Here is a 17,337-nt window from a genome sequence, read left to right on the forward strand (position 1 = left end):
GATGTTCAAGGTCATGGTTCCCTTATAGAGCTTTATCCTGCTTAGTCATCATGTTGCTTTAGTGGGGGGACGTTCCTTCTAGCAGATGGCTTTCAGCCCTCCTCTTTGCAGAAGCCTCAGACTCCCACCCCACCCCCCCATTCGTCTTCACTGCTCCATCCCCTTCTTTCAGCAGTCCTTCACTGAGTATCGTCATCAACATGTTCTAGAAATGGAATCTACTTTGAAGAGCAGTATCACGTGGAGAGATAAGAAAGTTATGCAACCAAACTCTATACCCAACCCAGATAAAGAGAGCAATCAAGGACGTATTCAAGTCTTGGCTTAGAAGTGGGTTTGCACCCAGTTCTTGACAAGTTGCTGGCACTGTATCTGTGGCTGCCGCTGATCCAGAGCCGCTGGTGGTCCAGCTGGGAATGGACTTGGCATCCACCTGGAGAATTTAAGAATTCTGGTTCCTGTGCCTCTGGGTCTTAGAGTAAGTAAGGTTAAAAAGGTGAATCTTGGAGTCACATAGTCTAGAGTTGAAATTCTAGTTCAGCCTCTCATCACATGTATGAACCTTGGACAGCTTATCTTATTTCTCCAGCATTTGTCCTTCTCATGTGTAAAACAGAAACACCAACTCTGAACAGCTGCTGTGAAGATTGAGATAATGGACACAAAGTGCCCAGGTTTGATTAAAGGTGGTAAGGTAGTCAGAATCTGCTGTGTTTCATGTGACTTAAGTAGCATTGCTAACAAATATCATATATTAACACATATATGTGGAACCTAGAAAAATGGTACAGATGAACCGGTTTGCAGGGCAGAAATAGAGACATAGATGTAGAGAACAAATGTATGGACCTCAAGGGGGGAAAGTGGCAGGGGTGGTGGTGTGATGAATTGGGAGATTGGGACTGACATGTATAAAATGGATAACTAATAAGAACCTGCTGTATTAAAAAATTAATAAAATAAAATTCAAAAATTAAAAAAAAAAGTAGCATTTCTATGGCCCTGTGATACTTGAGGGAATAAATGAGTGGGTGAGTAGATGAATGAAATAATACTTCTATAGACTGAATTTTGTATTTCCCTTCCGAACACACACACACACACACAAATATGCTGAAGCATAATCCCCAGTGTGATATTTGGAGGCAGAGCCTTTAGGAGGTGATTAGGTCATGAGGATGGGGCCCTCATGAATGGGATTGGTGCCCTTCTAAGAGGCCGCACAGAGCTCTCTTGCCCCTACCACCTTGTGAGGTTACAAGGAAAAGACAGTCATCTGTGGACCAGGAAGTGGGCTCTCACCAGACACTGAATTTGCCAGTACCTTGATCTTGGACTTCAGCCTCCGGAACTGTGAGAAAAAAATGTTTGCTGCTGACACCACCCAGTGTGTGGTGTTTTGTTATAGCAGCTGGAACGGACTAAGACATACACCAAAAGTTTGACTTTTCTCCCACAGCTGCTCCATCAGTCACTGAGATGTATTTCTCGGGAGCCCTGGTCACAGTCAAAGCTGTGCTCTGGTGGAACACTCTGTAGAAGTTTCTAGGTGGAATTTTGTGGTGGGCTGCGATTGGTGTCCTACTACCTGAGTTTGGAGCTAGTGATTGGGGTCTGTCAGTTACCCTCAGGAGATCTCAGGACCCGATCCGTAAAAGGGAGAAAAGAGAACGAGGGAATGACTGCAGAGGGTTATGGAATTAGGAGGAAGTCCTTGGAGCAGTGCCTGAGAGTGCGTACCGTGTAAGGGCTGGCGGGTGTTACTTTATTACTACCGCGGCGGGCGTAGTCCTGCACTAGACCTTGTGGAGATACCAGGAGGGTAACATATGGCTCTCAGTCCAGTATCCTGTCCCATCAGCTGGTGGAGACACGAATGGGAGAGATGGTAGGAGCCAGGTGGGCGGGGCTGTCACCCAGGAAGGATTCTTACGAGAGAGAAGCCGTTGTGGCCCGGAGTATATAGGGATGAGCCCATGAGATGGGGAGTCCGGCCAAGAACCCACTCGGTCCAGCTCCATCCATTGACCTCAGATTTTTCTAGTCTACCCCTTGCCGGAAAATGAGTGATAAAAGCTTGGAGATTAAGACTGTCCACAGGGTGGCAGAGACTCGGGGGGATAGAGTCATTGGTTAACACAGGGGTGGGTGGTTCTGTTCTGGCAGGAGTGGGTAGGGGAACGGAGGGCAGAGAGAGAGAAAACAAGTTAGAGGGAGAAGGGAAGGCTGACTGCAAAGGGCGTTTGTTCGTGTCCTTCAGAGAGTAGGAGCAGAGGCACCCTGTGCGGGGAGAGCCTCCGAGGTGCTCTCCTGTACAATCTAATTTAGGGGGTTACACTGCATAAAGTAATATACACTCTCCTGTACAATCTAATTTAGGGGGTTACAGTGTATAAAGAAATATACACTCTCCTGTACAATCTAATTTAGGGGGTTACACTGCATAAAGAAATACACACTCTCCTGTACAATCTAATTAGGGGGTTACACTGCATAAAGAAATATACACTCTCCCATACAATCTAATTCAGGGGGTTACACTGCATAAAGAAATATACACTCTCCTGTACAATCTAATTTAGGGGGTTACAGTGTATAAAGAAATATACACTCTCCTGTACAATCTAATTTAGGGGGTTACACTGCATAAAGAAATATACACTCTCCTGTACAATCTAATTTAGGGGGTTACACTACATAAAGAAATATACACTCTCCTGTACAATCTAATTCAGGGGGTTACAGTGTATAAAGAAATATACACTCTCCTGTACAATCTAATTAGGGGGTTACACTGCATAAAGAAATATACACTCCTGTACAATCTAATTTAGGGGGTTACACTGCATAAAGAAATATACACAAGTTAATAGCAGCTACAGTACTACTCTTGAAATAAGTATCAAGTGCCTATTTTATATATTCTTAATAACGAGGCCATGAGCAGGAGGTGGGGTGGGGAGGAGGGAGTGGAGAGAGAAAGGGACGCAGATGCAGACAGAGCTCTTCTCGCGTGAGGGAACATTCCCATCTGCTGAGCGTTTTGTTTATTGCAAAGGCTGGTTGTGTTTTGGTAAGGAAAGGCAGAAGCACTGAGGATGTTGACTCTGATGGAGGACGGGGGGCCCGCTGGGCTGATGAACGTGAGTGTGGCTCGAGAGGCAGGGAGACCCCCGCCAGCCACCCCCAGCACGTAGGATGAGCCAGGGGTGATGGGAAGGCGCTCATGGCGGAGACACCGTGGGAGCGTGCTGCCCGGGACCCACACAGGTGAGGGTCTGACAGAGCAAAAGGCAACCTGTGCCTCGGACCCGCACCGCCGTCCCCCATGGACCCCCCAGGTCCTCCTGCCCTGCCCTGTGCCCTCCTTCATTGAAACAGGCATTGCTTGCTACCTGCCGTCACCGTCCTGACTTTTCTCCCAAAGTTTTCATCCAAGCAGCTCCATCCATGCCTTATCTGCAAGCACCTCTCACTTGCCTAGTGTTGTCAGCAGCTTCCTACAGAGGCACTTGGCGAGGGGTGCTAGGGGAGGAATGGGGGAACCCAGCACCTCTTAGCCAAGGGGATCGCCTAGGTTTTCGGTTAATGACCCAAGGCCACACCACTGAGTCCGGACCAGCCTCTTTTTCTTCGGACAGTGGGTGGTGAGATTCATTTGCCGTGAGCACTGCAAGGAGGGCGCAGACAGACATAAGCATGAACTTCTGGAAGGAGCCCTGCAAACCCAGGCACAGAGCCCTGGAGTCTGATTTCTGTAACAGAAACCTTTAACCCGGGCAGACACGGGCCTGTTTCGCTTTTAATAACGCCGAAAGGGCTCTACCTTTACAGCTGTTTTCCCGTCCCGTGCAAGCAGAGGCCTGCCTTGGTCTGCATCTCTCCCTCTCTCTGCCGGATCCTGCCCACGACACCCCACATCAGAGGCCGGGCATCCTGCGGCCACGTCCCTTCTGCTATTAAGCGCGTCTGACATCAGCGGTGCCGCCTTTTAGGTCTCAGTGGCTGTGCCTTCCACCCTCGGTCCAGGCTTCACAGAACCCTGGCCTCCCTATCTCGTTGCAGGTTTTTCCCACTCGGCGTTCACATTCGGTATCGAGAGCCACATAAGCCAGTCCAACATCAATGGGACTCTAGTGCCGCCGGCTGCCCTCATCTCCATCCTGCAGAAGGGCCTGCAGTATGTGGAGGCCGAGATCAGCATCAACGAGGTACGTGCACCCCGGGGGCGGGCCCAAGCCGCGCAGACCCTGGAGCGTGCGTGCGCGCGCTGGGAAGACGCGTCACCTTAGCACGCAGTTCCCCACCATCTCTCACAGTCAGATAGGGTTCCTTCTCTCCTTGCGGTAAATACTTTCTCCAGTGAGGGATGGCGCTTCTGTTGTACCCAAGGAGCAATCTTCCGAGGCCCTTTAGGTGGTTGTGTTTTCCATATCCATGCGCAGATCGCCAGCTGTTGACTGATGTCACACTACGTTGCCAAACGGGAAAAACACGCAGCAGATCTGCAGCTGGTTTATATGGTCATCCCTGGGTATGCACCGGGGATTGGTTCCACGACCTGACCCAGGTACCAATATCTGTAGTGCTCAGGTCCCACTGTTAGCCCTCCTGTATCCGTAGATTCCACATCCGTGGATTCTACCAACCGCGGATGGTTAACATAGTAGTAAATGTGTTGAAAAAAAATCCGTGTATAGTGGACCTTCCCAGTTCAGACCTGTGTTGTTCAAGGGTCAGGGGTACTTCGGGACAGGTGTGGGCCTTGCACGTGCACAGAAAATGCCCTCCCCCCTGGAATATTTTGAGCAATGCAGTTGAAGAGGGATCCTAGGAAACATTTGCCTAGAATCTGTGTTTCGTGTGAACCCAACAGAGGGCACAGCCCGAGACCACGGAGGATAGATGAGGACTGTTGTGTTCGAGAGGATTCCAAGGGATGGTTTTGTTACTCATTGAAGAGCTGCAGGGGAAGGGGGCACTTGTATCCATAATTATAAATTTAAGTCACTCCAATTTGTTTGTGTCCCCTCCCTCTTTATAGATTGGGGCACAGTGTCCCCTCCTTCTTTATAGATTGGGGCACAGTGTCCCCTCCTTCTTTATAGATTGGGGCACAGTGTCCCCTCCCTCTTTATAGATTGGGGCACAGTGTCCCCTCCCTCTTTATAGATTGGGGCACAAGGAGTACTTGGGCCAACTTCATACCAATTTTTAAATGGGCTCTTTTGGTTGAAAACAGTGCCCCTCTCCCCTGTTCTCTTTTGCTCTTGGGATCGTGCTGTGAAGATGCCCAGGGCCTCCTGTGATATCCGAGGCCTCCCTTGCATCTTGGTCTGAGCCCCTCTTATTTTCACCGCACTTCCCGCCCTTTCTCCTTCTTTCTGCCCTCGTTTCTCCCACCTCGGTCTGGCACGCCGCTCTGCCCCAACTTCCCGCCTTCTGCCACGGTCCATCCTGCACAGCTGACGCCGTCCACTGCCCACATGCCCCTCTGTACCACCAAGTGTCCCCTTCCCAGGTCACAGCACCCTCGGGCCCATCTTCCCGAACCTTTCCAGTTTCCTCCATCCCCTCTCCCTCTGAACTGCTCTCACCCTTACAAGCCTGTCTTATGCATAGCATTGAACTCCACTTTCTCTTCAGCTTTTAAAACTACAGAAGGAATGTATCTTGTGTTCTGTCACGTGTATCCCTCTGCTGTTTTCCAAAACCCCACGTCCTTGAAAACACCGGAGTGTCTGCCTACCCTGTGCTCTTTCTTGCCTAGCAACGGGCAGTCTCCTCTTTCCTTGTCTTACATTGGGTGCCTGGGATCTTCCACCAGCAACTTGAAGCCCCGTCGCGTCTCTCTTTCCACAGAACGAACACGTGTGGGGATAGGGTTACAGGACCCCAGAGGCCCCACCAGCTCTCAGACTGTGTGATGCTGAGTGAGACTGGATTTCCCTTCCCCCTGCCCCTGCGCCCCCCTGCCCCAGTTTCCACGTCTTTCATCTGCGGAGAAGCCCCCGTACCTTCTCTCCCTTGGCAATTCAAAGTCCAGTGTGTCCAGAGGAGAACGAAAGGTCGTCTCATTTGTCACTTAGGTTTCGGGTAGTTAAAAGTGAGACAGTGTGCTTTTAGAGCTTAAACTAGAAGGTTTTTTGTCACCCTGGGCAGTTACAGCCTTTTGCAAAATCATCATCCATTTGGGGCTTGAATATACGAAGAAAGAAGGTGACGTAGAAGCCGGCTGACCAGTTGGTCAGCACTGGCCCCTCCGTGGCTGGAACCTGGGCAGCTGATGAGGTGACTGGCTACTTTTTCCCATGTTCTGTATTATATTGTTCCCTTATTTTCAAATATTGTGTAGTAACCTGTAGTCAGCTGGGGTGATGTTTCATTCACACACTGTGTTGCTGAAACTTAGGTCCTTCGGTTCTTTCTAATTTGTGAGACAACAGGCTAAAACATGTTTGCACATCCAGTAGACACACTGAGAGGCCCTGAGTTTCATGTGACTAATGTTTGGAGCGCTTTCTAAGGAGAGAACTCTCTCATGTGTTGCTAAGTGTGTATGGAAATGTTTTCATTATCGATGGAAGCCAGAGACTCAAAGGAAGTTCGGAAAATAGGAATGGTAACTAAACAATGCTGTTGTTAGACTGTCATGGCTGTGTTAGTCTGTGCCCTGCTCCCAGGAAGTCATTTCATGTGGTAGCAGATGTGTGGGTTTTATTACATCAGACGGACAGACGCATTAGGAATCAGATCGTGAGTGGTGCAGGAATGTCTGATTTGGGCCCGCGGTGTCCGAAGATACGTCTGTGACATCAAAGGGGAGTGGTTGCACACTTGTCAGAGCGCCTGGGCGGGGTTTCCCCCCCTCGGCAGTCTTGACACTTGGGGGTCAGATCACTGCTTGCTACGGGGCCGTCCTGGGCCCTGTGGGGTGTGGCGCAGTATCCCTGGTCTCCACCCACCAGGTGCCAGGAGCACCTCCACAGTCGTGACAGCCAGAAATGCCTCCAGACTTGACCAAGTGTCCCCCGAGGGGGTAAAATCACCCCCCTGTCGAGGACCAGTGCGTCAGGGGTAGCCCTCTTGTCGTGACAGGAAGTATCCGGATTCAGGTGGGTATTTGCCGAGTGTCGGGTGCCCTGTGGCAGCAGCAGGCACACCGGGCCCGCCACGACGCTCACTCTTGCCGGCCCCTGCCCGCCTGCCCACTCCGTGATCCCCTCCCCTGGCTCGGGACGCCCGGTCCGGCGCGGCCTCCTCGGCGGCCCGCGGTTCCCGGGAGCCTCGTGTCCGTCCCCGCCGCGCGCCCGTCTCGCTGGGAGCTGATGTCTGTGCCTGGGCTCTGTCCGCAGGACGGCACGGTGTTTGACGGCCGCCCCATAGAGTCGCTGTCCCTGATCGACGCGGTGATGCCCGACGTGGTGCAGACGCGGCAGCAGGCCTTCCGAGAGAAGCTGGCGCAGCAGCAGGCCAGCGTGGCGGCCACGGCGGCGGCGGCGGCGGCCCCGGCGACGGCGGCGGCCCCGGCGGCCGTTTCCCAGCAGAATCCACCAAAGAACGGCGAGGCCACGGTGAACGGGGAGGAGAACGGAGCACACGCAATAAGTGAGTGCGGGGCTGCAGAGCTTCGCGCTCCCGGCAGCTTCTCTCTCTCCTCCGAGCCTGGGCAAGTCCCGCAGCCGCCTTCCGGGCCTGCCCGCTGGGCGGTGCGTATGCGCGACGTCTGGGTTTCCTGCCCGCTGGGCGGTGCGTATGCGGCGACGTCCGGGCCTGCCTGCTGGGCGGTGCGTATGCGCCATGTCCGGGCTTTCCTGTATGCGCGACGTCTGGGTTTCCTGCCTGCTGGGCTGTGCGTATGCGGTGACGTCCTGGCTTTCCTGCCCGCTGGGCGGTGCGTATGCGCGACGTCCTGGTTTCCTGCCCGCTGGGCGGTGCGTATGCGCGATGTCCGGGGTTTCCTGCCCGCTGCGCGGTGCGTATGCGGCGACGTCCGGGCCTGCCTGCCCGCTGGGCGGTGCGTATGCGGCGACGTCCGGGCTTTCCTGCCCGCTGCGCGGTGCGTATGCGGCGACGTCCTGGCTTTCCTGCCTGCTGCGCGGTGCGTGTGAGTCGACGTCCGGGGTTTGCTTCCTCCGTGGCCGGGAGGGCTTCGTGCTCTGGTTTGTCACCGAGATCCTTGGACACGACGTTCTTCACTTACACGTCCTCAGCTTCGGGAGATCGTGCTGCTCTGAGGACTCATTTGTTGCCCCTTGTGATTGCTGTCCGGCACAGATCGGAGGCCCGCGCGCCGTCCTCCGGCCTCGCGGACAGACTCTGACCTAACGCTCGGAGCTCCCGGTCACTGACAGGGCACCCGGCCCACACAGCAAGTGCCGTCTTACTTGGTGGTTGCAGCAGGGTCCCCGTTAGGTAATGGCCCAAAAGTGTGTGGCAGACAAGTCGGAGAGCGTGAATCTTTGCCCAGGGAACCTGCCGGCACTTTGACGTTAGGCTTATCAACTTGGAGACGGCTTCAAGGTCTAAGCTCAGAGCGTGTGTGCGCGTTGTGCACGTGCGTGTGAGTGTGTGCACGCGTGTGTGTGCTTCCTCCTTTGAAACTCATTTCCCTCCGAGCGGCCGTGCCGCCCCCGCGGGGGCAGGTCATTCCCCCCCCCCCCCCGCCCCGCCCCGGCACAAGCCCGCTCCCGCTAGAGTCGAGATGCAGCTCCAGCGCTGCGCGGGAAGCCGGGGCAGGCTGCAGCGCGGGGTATGTTACAGCGGGATGGTTTAAAGCCCATCTATCTAGCGTCAGATGAAAAGACCTCCCGCCGGCAGGCCCCGTGATCACTATTAACGAGGTCCAAAATGACGGGACAGGGAAAGAAGAAGAAAAAATAGGTGGCTTGTACCCACAGATCATTTATGGGCTGCCCACTCCCATGGGATACATCCCTCAAGGCGCCAAAAATAAAGAAAACAGGAAGGAGGTACGTGTCATTGTCGTCTTAGTCTTCCGCCCCAGGCAGTGATCGTAATTGGTGAGCTCTGAGAATCTGCCGAGACAGAAATTTTGCGCAGTTATAAATTGCACCGTGTATTTTAAATCTTACCCTCTAAGGGAGTGTGGCCACGTGGAGACCGGTGCATGCCTTCAGGAACGCTGGCGGCTGGCAGGCAGGTAGCCTTTGCTTCAGGAGTCCCTCCCTGGGCGTTGCTTTCCACCTGAGGGCTGACCGGCAGCCCATCCCACGTGCACCCACTCTCACTTTTTTCCCACGAACTCTAGTCCCACCTGCTTTTTGCTCCCATCTCGCTACAAGGCAGGCTGTGGCCTGAATGTAGTCTCTGAAGTGATCCTTCGTTCTGATCTTCAAGAATCTTGTTTCTTGTGCCACATAGGGGGAAAACGGCCACTATCCAGGGTGAGTCTCTTCTGGGTGGCACTTAGCATGCCTTGTCACCCTTCCAGAGCCTGGACCCTGTGGGTCATCTGGAGGGAGGACTGCTTGGGTTCGGAAGCCTGGTGGTTCTGCTTGGCTTGAAAAGCATGGTACGCAGATGACTCCAGTCGGAAAATAGCATTTGAGTCCCAAGACTCTGAGGGTGTTTGAAGGCAGCGGGGTTGAGGGTGGCAAGCCTTCTGGCAGAAGGATGGCATGCCCCCGTGGTAGCGTCACAGGTAAGGAGCGTCACAGATAAGCACCTCACAGGGGTGCTTCCAGGTAAGATCTGCTGTCCCGTCAAGAGAAGGAACCTTCCGGCTCTGCTCAGGAGCCAGCTGGCTGTTATCTTTTCGTCCAGTCTTGTTCCAGCTGTGGTTAGAAATTAGCCTCGCCCTAGTTATAAAGAATAAATGCCAGTTTTTATTCCTCTATCAAGTTTGGAGACTGTAAAGAGATGTAACATAGCTACTAAATTACACAAAATGATTTGGTTGTAATCATCATGGGTGACAGCACAGGAGGTTGTTTGTAAAACCCACACGCCCTGAGGATGAGTTTCCTTGGTATCCGTCAGACCTGTGTCTTTTCCTGTTTCCTGTGACAGATAATCATTCGAAACCAATGGAAATAGACGGAGACGTGGAGATTCCACCCAACAAAGCCACAGTCCTTCGGGGCCATGAGTCTGAGGTGTTCATCTGTGCCTGGAACCCTGTCAGTGATCTCCTGGCTTCCGGGTAAGGGTGTCCGGCTGGGGGTGCCCAGGGTCTGGGTGTCCCGAGTTCTCCCTCCCAGGACATGTGCTCCCTCTGTACCTTGTCGGTGGCATCTTCCCAGTGAGTGCAGACCAGGGCTTGGGGCACCCCGAGTACCTCAGGCTGTGCAGAAGTGCCCGGTCCAGCCGTTTTCTCAGCGGGGTGGGGAGCAGTGCACAGACACTTCTAAATTACGAAGTGCAAAAAAGGTCGGGAAGAGAAAACCACTGTGAGTCAGCGATATGAAAAAGACGGCGGACCCCGTGCCGAGGATGCCTGACCTAGCCAGACAGCAAGTAGTGATGAGCATTGCTGGCCCTGGGACCGGAAGCTGAAGGCTGTGTGTGTTCCTTGCACAGATCTGGAGATTCGACCGCGAGGATATGGAACCTCAATGAAAACAGCAACGGGGGCTCCACGCAGCTCGTGCTGAGGCACTGTATACGGGAGGGGGGGCATGACGTCCCCAGTAACAAAGACGTGACCTCGCTGGACTGGAACGTAAGCCTCCGCCACCGCCCAGACCCTTGAACATCTGTAAACCACAGCGAGGGCCGCCGTGATGGTGATGGAGCCGGGCAGACGCAGGAAGGGGGCAGTGTTGTTGGTCAGCCCACCCTGGGGGGCTGGCCCCCGTTTCTGAGCGCTCCTCCCGAGGCCCTCCGTGTTGGCGGGCCTCTAGCCGGGTGTTCAGTAGCCACACATTGGCAGGATGGAGTCTGGTGGTTTTATCGGGGAACCCGTTCTGCTGGCGCTCTGTGAGTTGTCACGAAGGAAAGATGGCTTTCCACCCTGACGCTTGAGCACCTGTGTTACGTGCATTTAATACGTGAGAGACACAGAACTCACTGTATTTTTTTTTGTTGTTGATTGGAACATCTTTTGATTTTCTTGCCCTTTATCATGTTTATGCATATTCTGTCATTTCGCCACTCTTCTCTATTTGCATATATTGCTAAGAGCTCACCTAAGTCTCCAGGAGTCTCACGATAGCTTTTCGCACAGTGTTTTTATGGACGTCCTCAGTGGTGAGGGGTTGCAGTGTGTTTCCCTTGCCCCCTCGCCTCCGCGATCGTTGTATGCAGGGAGGCCGTTTTGTCTCACATTTTACTTGAAGGGCGGTGCGAGCTAAAGTAGGCCAGCGTGACTGGCGAGTCGTGACTGGGAGCCTGATGTTGACGTCGGGTGCTCCGGCCCGGGGATAACGTGAGGGGCTCTTCTTCAGTGCTGCCTCTACTAAGCTGTTTCTGTTGGTCTGTGTTTCTCCCTGGCCTGCAGAGTGACGGCACACTGTTGGCTACAGGTTCCTATGATGGTTTTGCGAGAATATGGACGGAAGACGGTAAGTCCTGACTCCCTTGCGTTGGGGTCGGAGAGGAGGCGCTTGGTTGGTCATCATCCGGTGAACAGACCGAGGCTCGGAAGTCACCCTGCTTGCTGTGTTTGTGTTTTACCTACCAGGTAACCTGGCCAGCACCTTGGGCCAACATAAAGGCCCCATCTTTGCCTTGAAATGGAACAAGAAGGGGAATTACATTTTGAGTGCTGGAGTAGACAAAGTGAGTGTTTGCTTAAGATACATTGCTGTGATCTGTAGATGCTTATTTGTGTTGAATCTCAGATAACATCATGCTTTCTATGAATTCTGAGAAATCTGCCTCCCGTTAAGAAATCAGAAGGATCTGTTTTGTTTCTGTGGTTTTGATCTTAGTGTTCATTTATAGCACATCGTGTCTTAATGTACTGTAGACTGCTCTACAGACCTTTATCAAAGCTCTCCCCCCGCCCGTCACACCTTTCACTTTGAGGTTCATAGTTCACTGACGAAAGAAGAAAATCCCCAAATTGCGTGTGTCCGCTGCTTGAAGAAGCTCACTGGCGTGGTGTGTCCTCTGCATAAACTGACACCCCCCAGAGTGATTTTAGGAACACAAACGGTTTTCTCTCCCCAGGCTTCTGTTTTCCTAATCTGACGACTTGTTGCTTCGCGCTGTAGACCGCAGGCTTCCCTGAGAGCAGGAGTAAGGTAGACACCCACGCGAGGGGCTGGGCTCACTGGGATGATGCGGCCCTTTTCACACAGGGGGAAATGGAGCCCCAGGGAACTTCACTACTTTGCCTCGGGACACATTGGTATAAAGTCGGACTGGAACTCAGGCCCTGGACGCCAATAACAGCTGCCCTTTAACTTTCACACTCCTCCAGAGAGTTCTTTCCATCTTCATCTCCTCCCTGCCCCTGAGGCCGGTTTTTACAATCATTTTGGATTTTCTGCCTGATTATCGTCTGTTTCTACCGGGCGATGAGCTGGATGGTTAGTGGAAATGCACATTTGGAATTCTAGTAGCCTCTGAGTCAGACACTATCTGCCGTGATTAGTCAACCATGGCAGGAATAATAGTCATGTTCTGTAAAGTGATATATTCTCGGGGAGGAAATGTAATTTAGGGATGTTGGCTTTGACCTTCAGTGCCGTGCTTAACCCAAAGTGGCTAAAATGTATTTCAGTTTCTTGAAAGCTTTTGTGTAAGGAATACTTTCTTTTGCCCAGTGTATAGTTAAGGTTAAAACATCAACAAGTTGTTACAGTTATTGATGTAGTATGTGAAACTGTATCAGAATTGTGAAAGGGTTTGTATGTTCTCTGCCTTGCCAGATTTGTGAGTGGCTCAATTAAGAAAAAAGTTATACTCCATCAAACAAAAAATTGTTGGGAATTCCCTGGCAGCCCAGTGGTTAGGACTCCACACTTTCGCTGCCAAGGGCCCGGGTTCAGTTCCTGGTCGGGGAGCTAAGATCCTATATAAGCTCTGCGGCACGACCCAAAAAAAAAAAATTGTTAATTGGTCTAGAGCTGGCCGAAAGTTTCAAAGATACTCATTGCTCCGAGTATTTCCTCTGAAAATTACTGCTGTTGATACAAAATAGAACTAGTTCTTCTTAAAGTAAAATCTTTATTAAACGTCATTGATAGGGAGGTGTAAAGGTTCCAATTCAGTTGAAAATTCCAGTTGATTAAGAACTAATTCCAGTGGTCTTCATCGAGCTACCAGATGGCTTCTTGCCTAAGTGTCTCCCAACATTAGTACGTTCATAAGCATTTGTGATTTACTTTGTTTTCCGGGGAGGAGATCATTTTTTTTTTTTCTCCTTATATATAGACCAATAAATCAGTGCCAGACCCCAGTGTAACCCAATTCTCTACTCTGTCTAGTGATCCCAATTCATGGAGTGACGGTCAGGGGAATTTTCAGAAATACCCCTTTCTGCAGCTTTTCATTGGGAAAAGTGCCAAAAAGGTGTTTATCGTTACAGTTTTTTCAGTAGTTTTTCATGTTTGGGGAGACGGGGGATTTCCCACCAAAACTGGTAGTTTTGCGAGTATCAGTTACAGCTGCTGTGTCTGGTGGAGTAACCAGCGCGTGTGGCCAACTTCATGAGTGTGACCATCTGGGTCGTTAAGTGTAAGACACACCCTGGATTCCAAAGACACGGGTGAAAAGGAGAATGCCAAATATCTTGTTGATACGAGTATATTGATCTTATGTTGAAATGATAATATTTTCGCCATGCTGGAGTGAAATAAACTTTATTGTTAAAATTAGTTTTACTGGTTTCTTTTTTAATTTTTTAGTGTGGTGACTGAAAATTTTAAACTTTCTGTGTGACTTGCATGCTATTTATATACCGTTTATTGGACAGTGCTGCTTTAGAAAAAAGAGGGGCTCACTGCATTTTCTTGTATCATAAATTTTTCTAGAGAAAACTTTGCAAGAAGAATAGTAACTAACTTTTTTTTTTTTTTTTTTTGCGGAGCACAGACAACAATAATTTGGGATGCCCACACAGGAGAGGCCAAACAGCAGTTTCCGTTTCATTCCGGTGAGTATTTTTCAAAATTTCCCTTTTTATTCTTTGTCATTCAAAAATAATAATTCAGAGTCCTAGGAAGTGTCCCTTAAAGTAATGGTGAATGCTTAGAGGATGGCGTGCACGGAATACAGCTGGTAGGGAGGAAACCCTTCTCACAGGAAGCACTGCTCTTGAGGTCTCCAACATACGGATACCCTCAGCGCTCGTTTGCTCAAAAGTTTAAAGACAAAGCGGCGAACCAGCCCCAGACCTGGTGCGGGCTCCTTTCTGCTGCTGCCCCAAGGGCGCTGTGTCGGGGGCGTCCCCAAGGCCTCGCCCAGCATCGGCAGTTCACCCGGGAGGACTCCCAGGGCGTGCAGTTGAATTCATAGCTCAGATGTATTACAGTAAAAGGATACAAAGCAATGTCAGCAGAGGGCAAAGGCACATGGGGTGAGATCCAGACCTTCCAAAGGTTGTCTTCCGATGGAGTTGCGTAGGACATGCTGGGTTCCCCCAGAAGCAAGCGGTGATCGTGCGTGTGAAAGGTCGTGTAAAGTCAGCAGAGCCCGGTGCCTAGCATTTCTGGTTAGTAGGCACCCTATGCCCGCCTGCACCCGAATTCTTCACTCCCAGGAGGAGCGTGGGATTCAGTATAAACCACGTTGTTTGCACAGACGGTGGAAGCACAGAAGCTGTTCTTACCAGTTAGGGCACGGTGGGAAGTCCGAATTCCCGGACGCGGGCCAACGCCATCCTTGCCGCCAAGCCTTCCTACAGGGAGCAGTGTCGGGCCTGCAGTGGTCTTGCCCGCACGGACGTGTAGCTGCTGCTCTCGACCACGCACGTGTCTGTGCGTGTGGGGTCCTCACCAGGCCACGTGGGGCAGCCAGGGGTCTAGGGGGTCCAGGTTCCCAGATTCCCACCTGATGCTTCGTGTTCCGTGTGACCCAGTCCTGTTGTGAGATGTGGTCTCTCACCTTAGGACAGAGATGGAAACTAATGAACTGTTAGGAGAAGCTGGCTTGAAGTTGACAGCAGGGAGTAGATGCCGCTTCCCTTCGCGGAGGCGTCGCCTCCATTGAGAGGGAATCGCTGAGTGTACAGGGTGAACGTTTACTGTGTCAGGTGGCCCCGAGACAGTGTTTAGGAGGGGATCAGAGGGCCTTTCCTGCTGGGTATGTCTGGGTGCCTGGTGATGGTCTGGACCAGAGGACTGGCCCCGAGACCTCCCCCAGGCGGTGCATCTCCTCCGTGCCCAGGGAGGGCTCCACGCGGGGGACGCGGTCCTGCAGGGAGCAGACTATGAGGAAAGGTCCCGACAAGGCCTTGACACGACTGAGACGAATGCGTGGACGCCAGCGTCCATCACTCCACGCGGCACGCCGTTCCCTCCTGACGGAGGCAGACCCGGGAGGCGCCGGGGTGCACCCGCCACCCTGCAGAGGCAGCCATCTCTTCCACGGCTGTCCTTGGGACCACACCGGGGACACCTGCTGGGGCTGCCGGTGAACTTTCTTATTGCTTTAGTCTGACACCGTTGATGACGTGGAAGTTGGTGAACATTTAATAGAATGTATTTCCCCACCAGGAAACGGACAGGGCTTCAAGAGCAGGCAGCTTGGCATCCCAGCCTGTGTCTGTGTGTGTGTGTGTCTGTGTGTGTGTCTGTGTGTGTCTGTGTGTGTCTGTGTCTGCGTGTGTCTGTGTCTGTGTGTGTATGTGCCTGTGTGTGTGTGTATCTGTGTGTGTGTATGTGCCTGTGTGTGTGTGTGTGTGTGCACGCCTCTGTGTGTGTGTGTGTGTTTGGAGCGGGCAGCATATACAAAGCATTCACCACTGTCTAGCTCCACAGTATTTCTGTCATCCCATAAGGAGACCCCTTACCCATGAAGAACTCACTCTCCATTCCCGCTTTCCCCGGTCCCTGGCAACCCGGTCTCCAGGTTTTGATCTGTGTGTGTCATCTCCATGTCAGACACCTATGCTGTAGACTCTGCAGACCAAAGCAAGTGAGTCTGGTGGGTTTCCATCGTGCTTGGCATAAATCCCGAGACCGTCCCTACCTTTGTTGTCAGGAGGGATGCAGTGACAGGGCAGAGTCGTAGAACACCAGGTGTGCTGACTTCTGTGCTCATGTGATGGGAGAATATCTGTAATGAAGAGAGCTCTGGCTTCTGTTTTTCAGAGAATGATTTGCCCAAAATAGCCATCAGTAAGGTTCGTCTAACAGTTTTATCTTAAGAGTTCGTGTACCAAGTCTTCCAGTGGAATATAATATTCCCAGAGCATTCCCAAGGTCCATGGAATGGCTTTCCATCCCACAGACCACATGTCTCTTGTGTCCTGAGAGAGCTTCTCACCTGCAGTTCTGCTGCCCATGAGGTCGACCCATATCCCATTGCTGGGTCGGGAAGCTCCGTGTGTTATTTGCTCTTTCTTTGTAGTGTCAAGTGGTGTGGTAGAGACTGTCCAAGATGGAAGAAAAGAAAGGGTGCTGTTTTTCAGGATGAAGCACAGGCAGGGAGAGCGGTAGGGGCACCTTTCCTTAGCATTTGGTGGGTAGATCTGTGAAACTGCCTTGCCCCGTAGGTGTTCGTCATGAAGGCCTGGTGGGGGGCGTCAGCTGTTCACCATCAGCAGGAAGTGTTAGCTCAGAGCCTAACGGTGTTCCACCGCTCAGCAGTGACAAGGAACAGGTTACCAATAGACTATCAATAACACACGACGGCTTGGATAGGTTCTCAAGGGGTTTCTGCTGCGTGGAAAAAGCCAGTCTCCAAGGGTCACCTGCTGGATGATGCCATTTACGTAACATTCTCGAAACGATGAAATTTTAGATGTGGAGCCAGAGTTCAGGGGTGGTCCAGGGAGGGCGTGGTGTGCTGATGACGTGGCACAGGGAGGTCCTCGTGGTGATGGAACAGGGTTCTGGATCTCGACTGCGGTGGTCGTTACACAGGCCTGCGCGTGTGATCAAGCAGTACAGCACTGCACACATGGCGCCCATTCACCTTCTGGGTCTGGGCGTTGTACTGTAGGGGCATAAAGTGCCACCAGTGGGGGAAGGGTACAACGTGGGGCCTCTCTGTTACATCTTCGCAGCGTCCTGTGATTCTGTGAGCATTTCAAAATTAAAAGTTTTTTTTTTTTTTTAAAGTGAAGTAATGCTTGGCTGCACCTAGAGTGCTGCTGACGGTCAAACATCATTGGCCAAGTGTGGGCAGGGAGGCCACGCAGACCCCCAGAATAGCTTAGCCCTGTTACCTGTCCCCGCCCACACTGGATGGTGAGCTCCTGGG

The 17,337-nt window shown here is 52.0% G+C and overlaps 1 protein-coding gene across 5 annotated transcripts in view; it reads left to right on the forward strand.

Annotated features, from left to right (window-relative positions):
- TBL1X (transducin beta like 1 X-linked) overlaps positions 1 to 17,337 on the forward strand; it is a 226,544-nt gene that overhangs the window by 195,403 nt on the left and 13,804 nt on the right. For 4 of the 5 annotated variants that reach the window (XM_082448104.1, XM_082448103.1, XM_082448106.1 and 1 more), the window contains 7 exons: positions 4,066 to 4,211; positions 7,356 to 7,608; positions 10,033 to 10,165; positions 10,543 to 10,684; positions 11,462 to 11,525; positions 11,645 to 11,742; positions 14,005 to 14,065. In XM_082448104.1, the coding sequence (XP_082304230.1) occupies positions 4,066 to 4,211; positions 7,356 to 7,608; positions 10,033 to 10,165; positions 10,543 to 10,684; positions 11,462 to 11,525; positions 11,645 to 11,742; positions 14,005 to 14,065 (897 nt within the window). Of the gene's footprint in view, positions 1 to 4,065; positions 4,212 to 6,164; positions 6,292 to 7,355; positions 7,609 to 10,032; positions 10,166 to 10,542; positions 10,685 to 11,461; positions 11,526 to 11,644; positions 11,743 to 14,004; positions 14,066 to 17,337 lie in introns of those variants that run through there. The other variant, XM_082448107.1, reaches the window with a different exon arrangement.

Source organism: Balaenoptera physalus (genome assembly GCF_965194825.1).
Source record: "Balaenoptera physalus genome assembly, chromosome: Y".
NCBI lineage: Eukaryota > Metazoa > Chordata > Mammalia > Artiodactyla > Balaenopteridae > Balaenoptera > Balaenoptera physalus.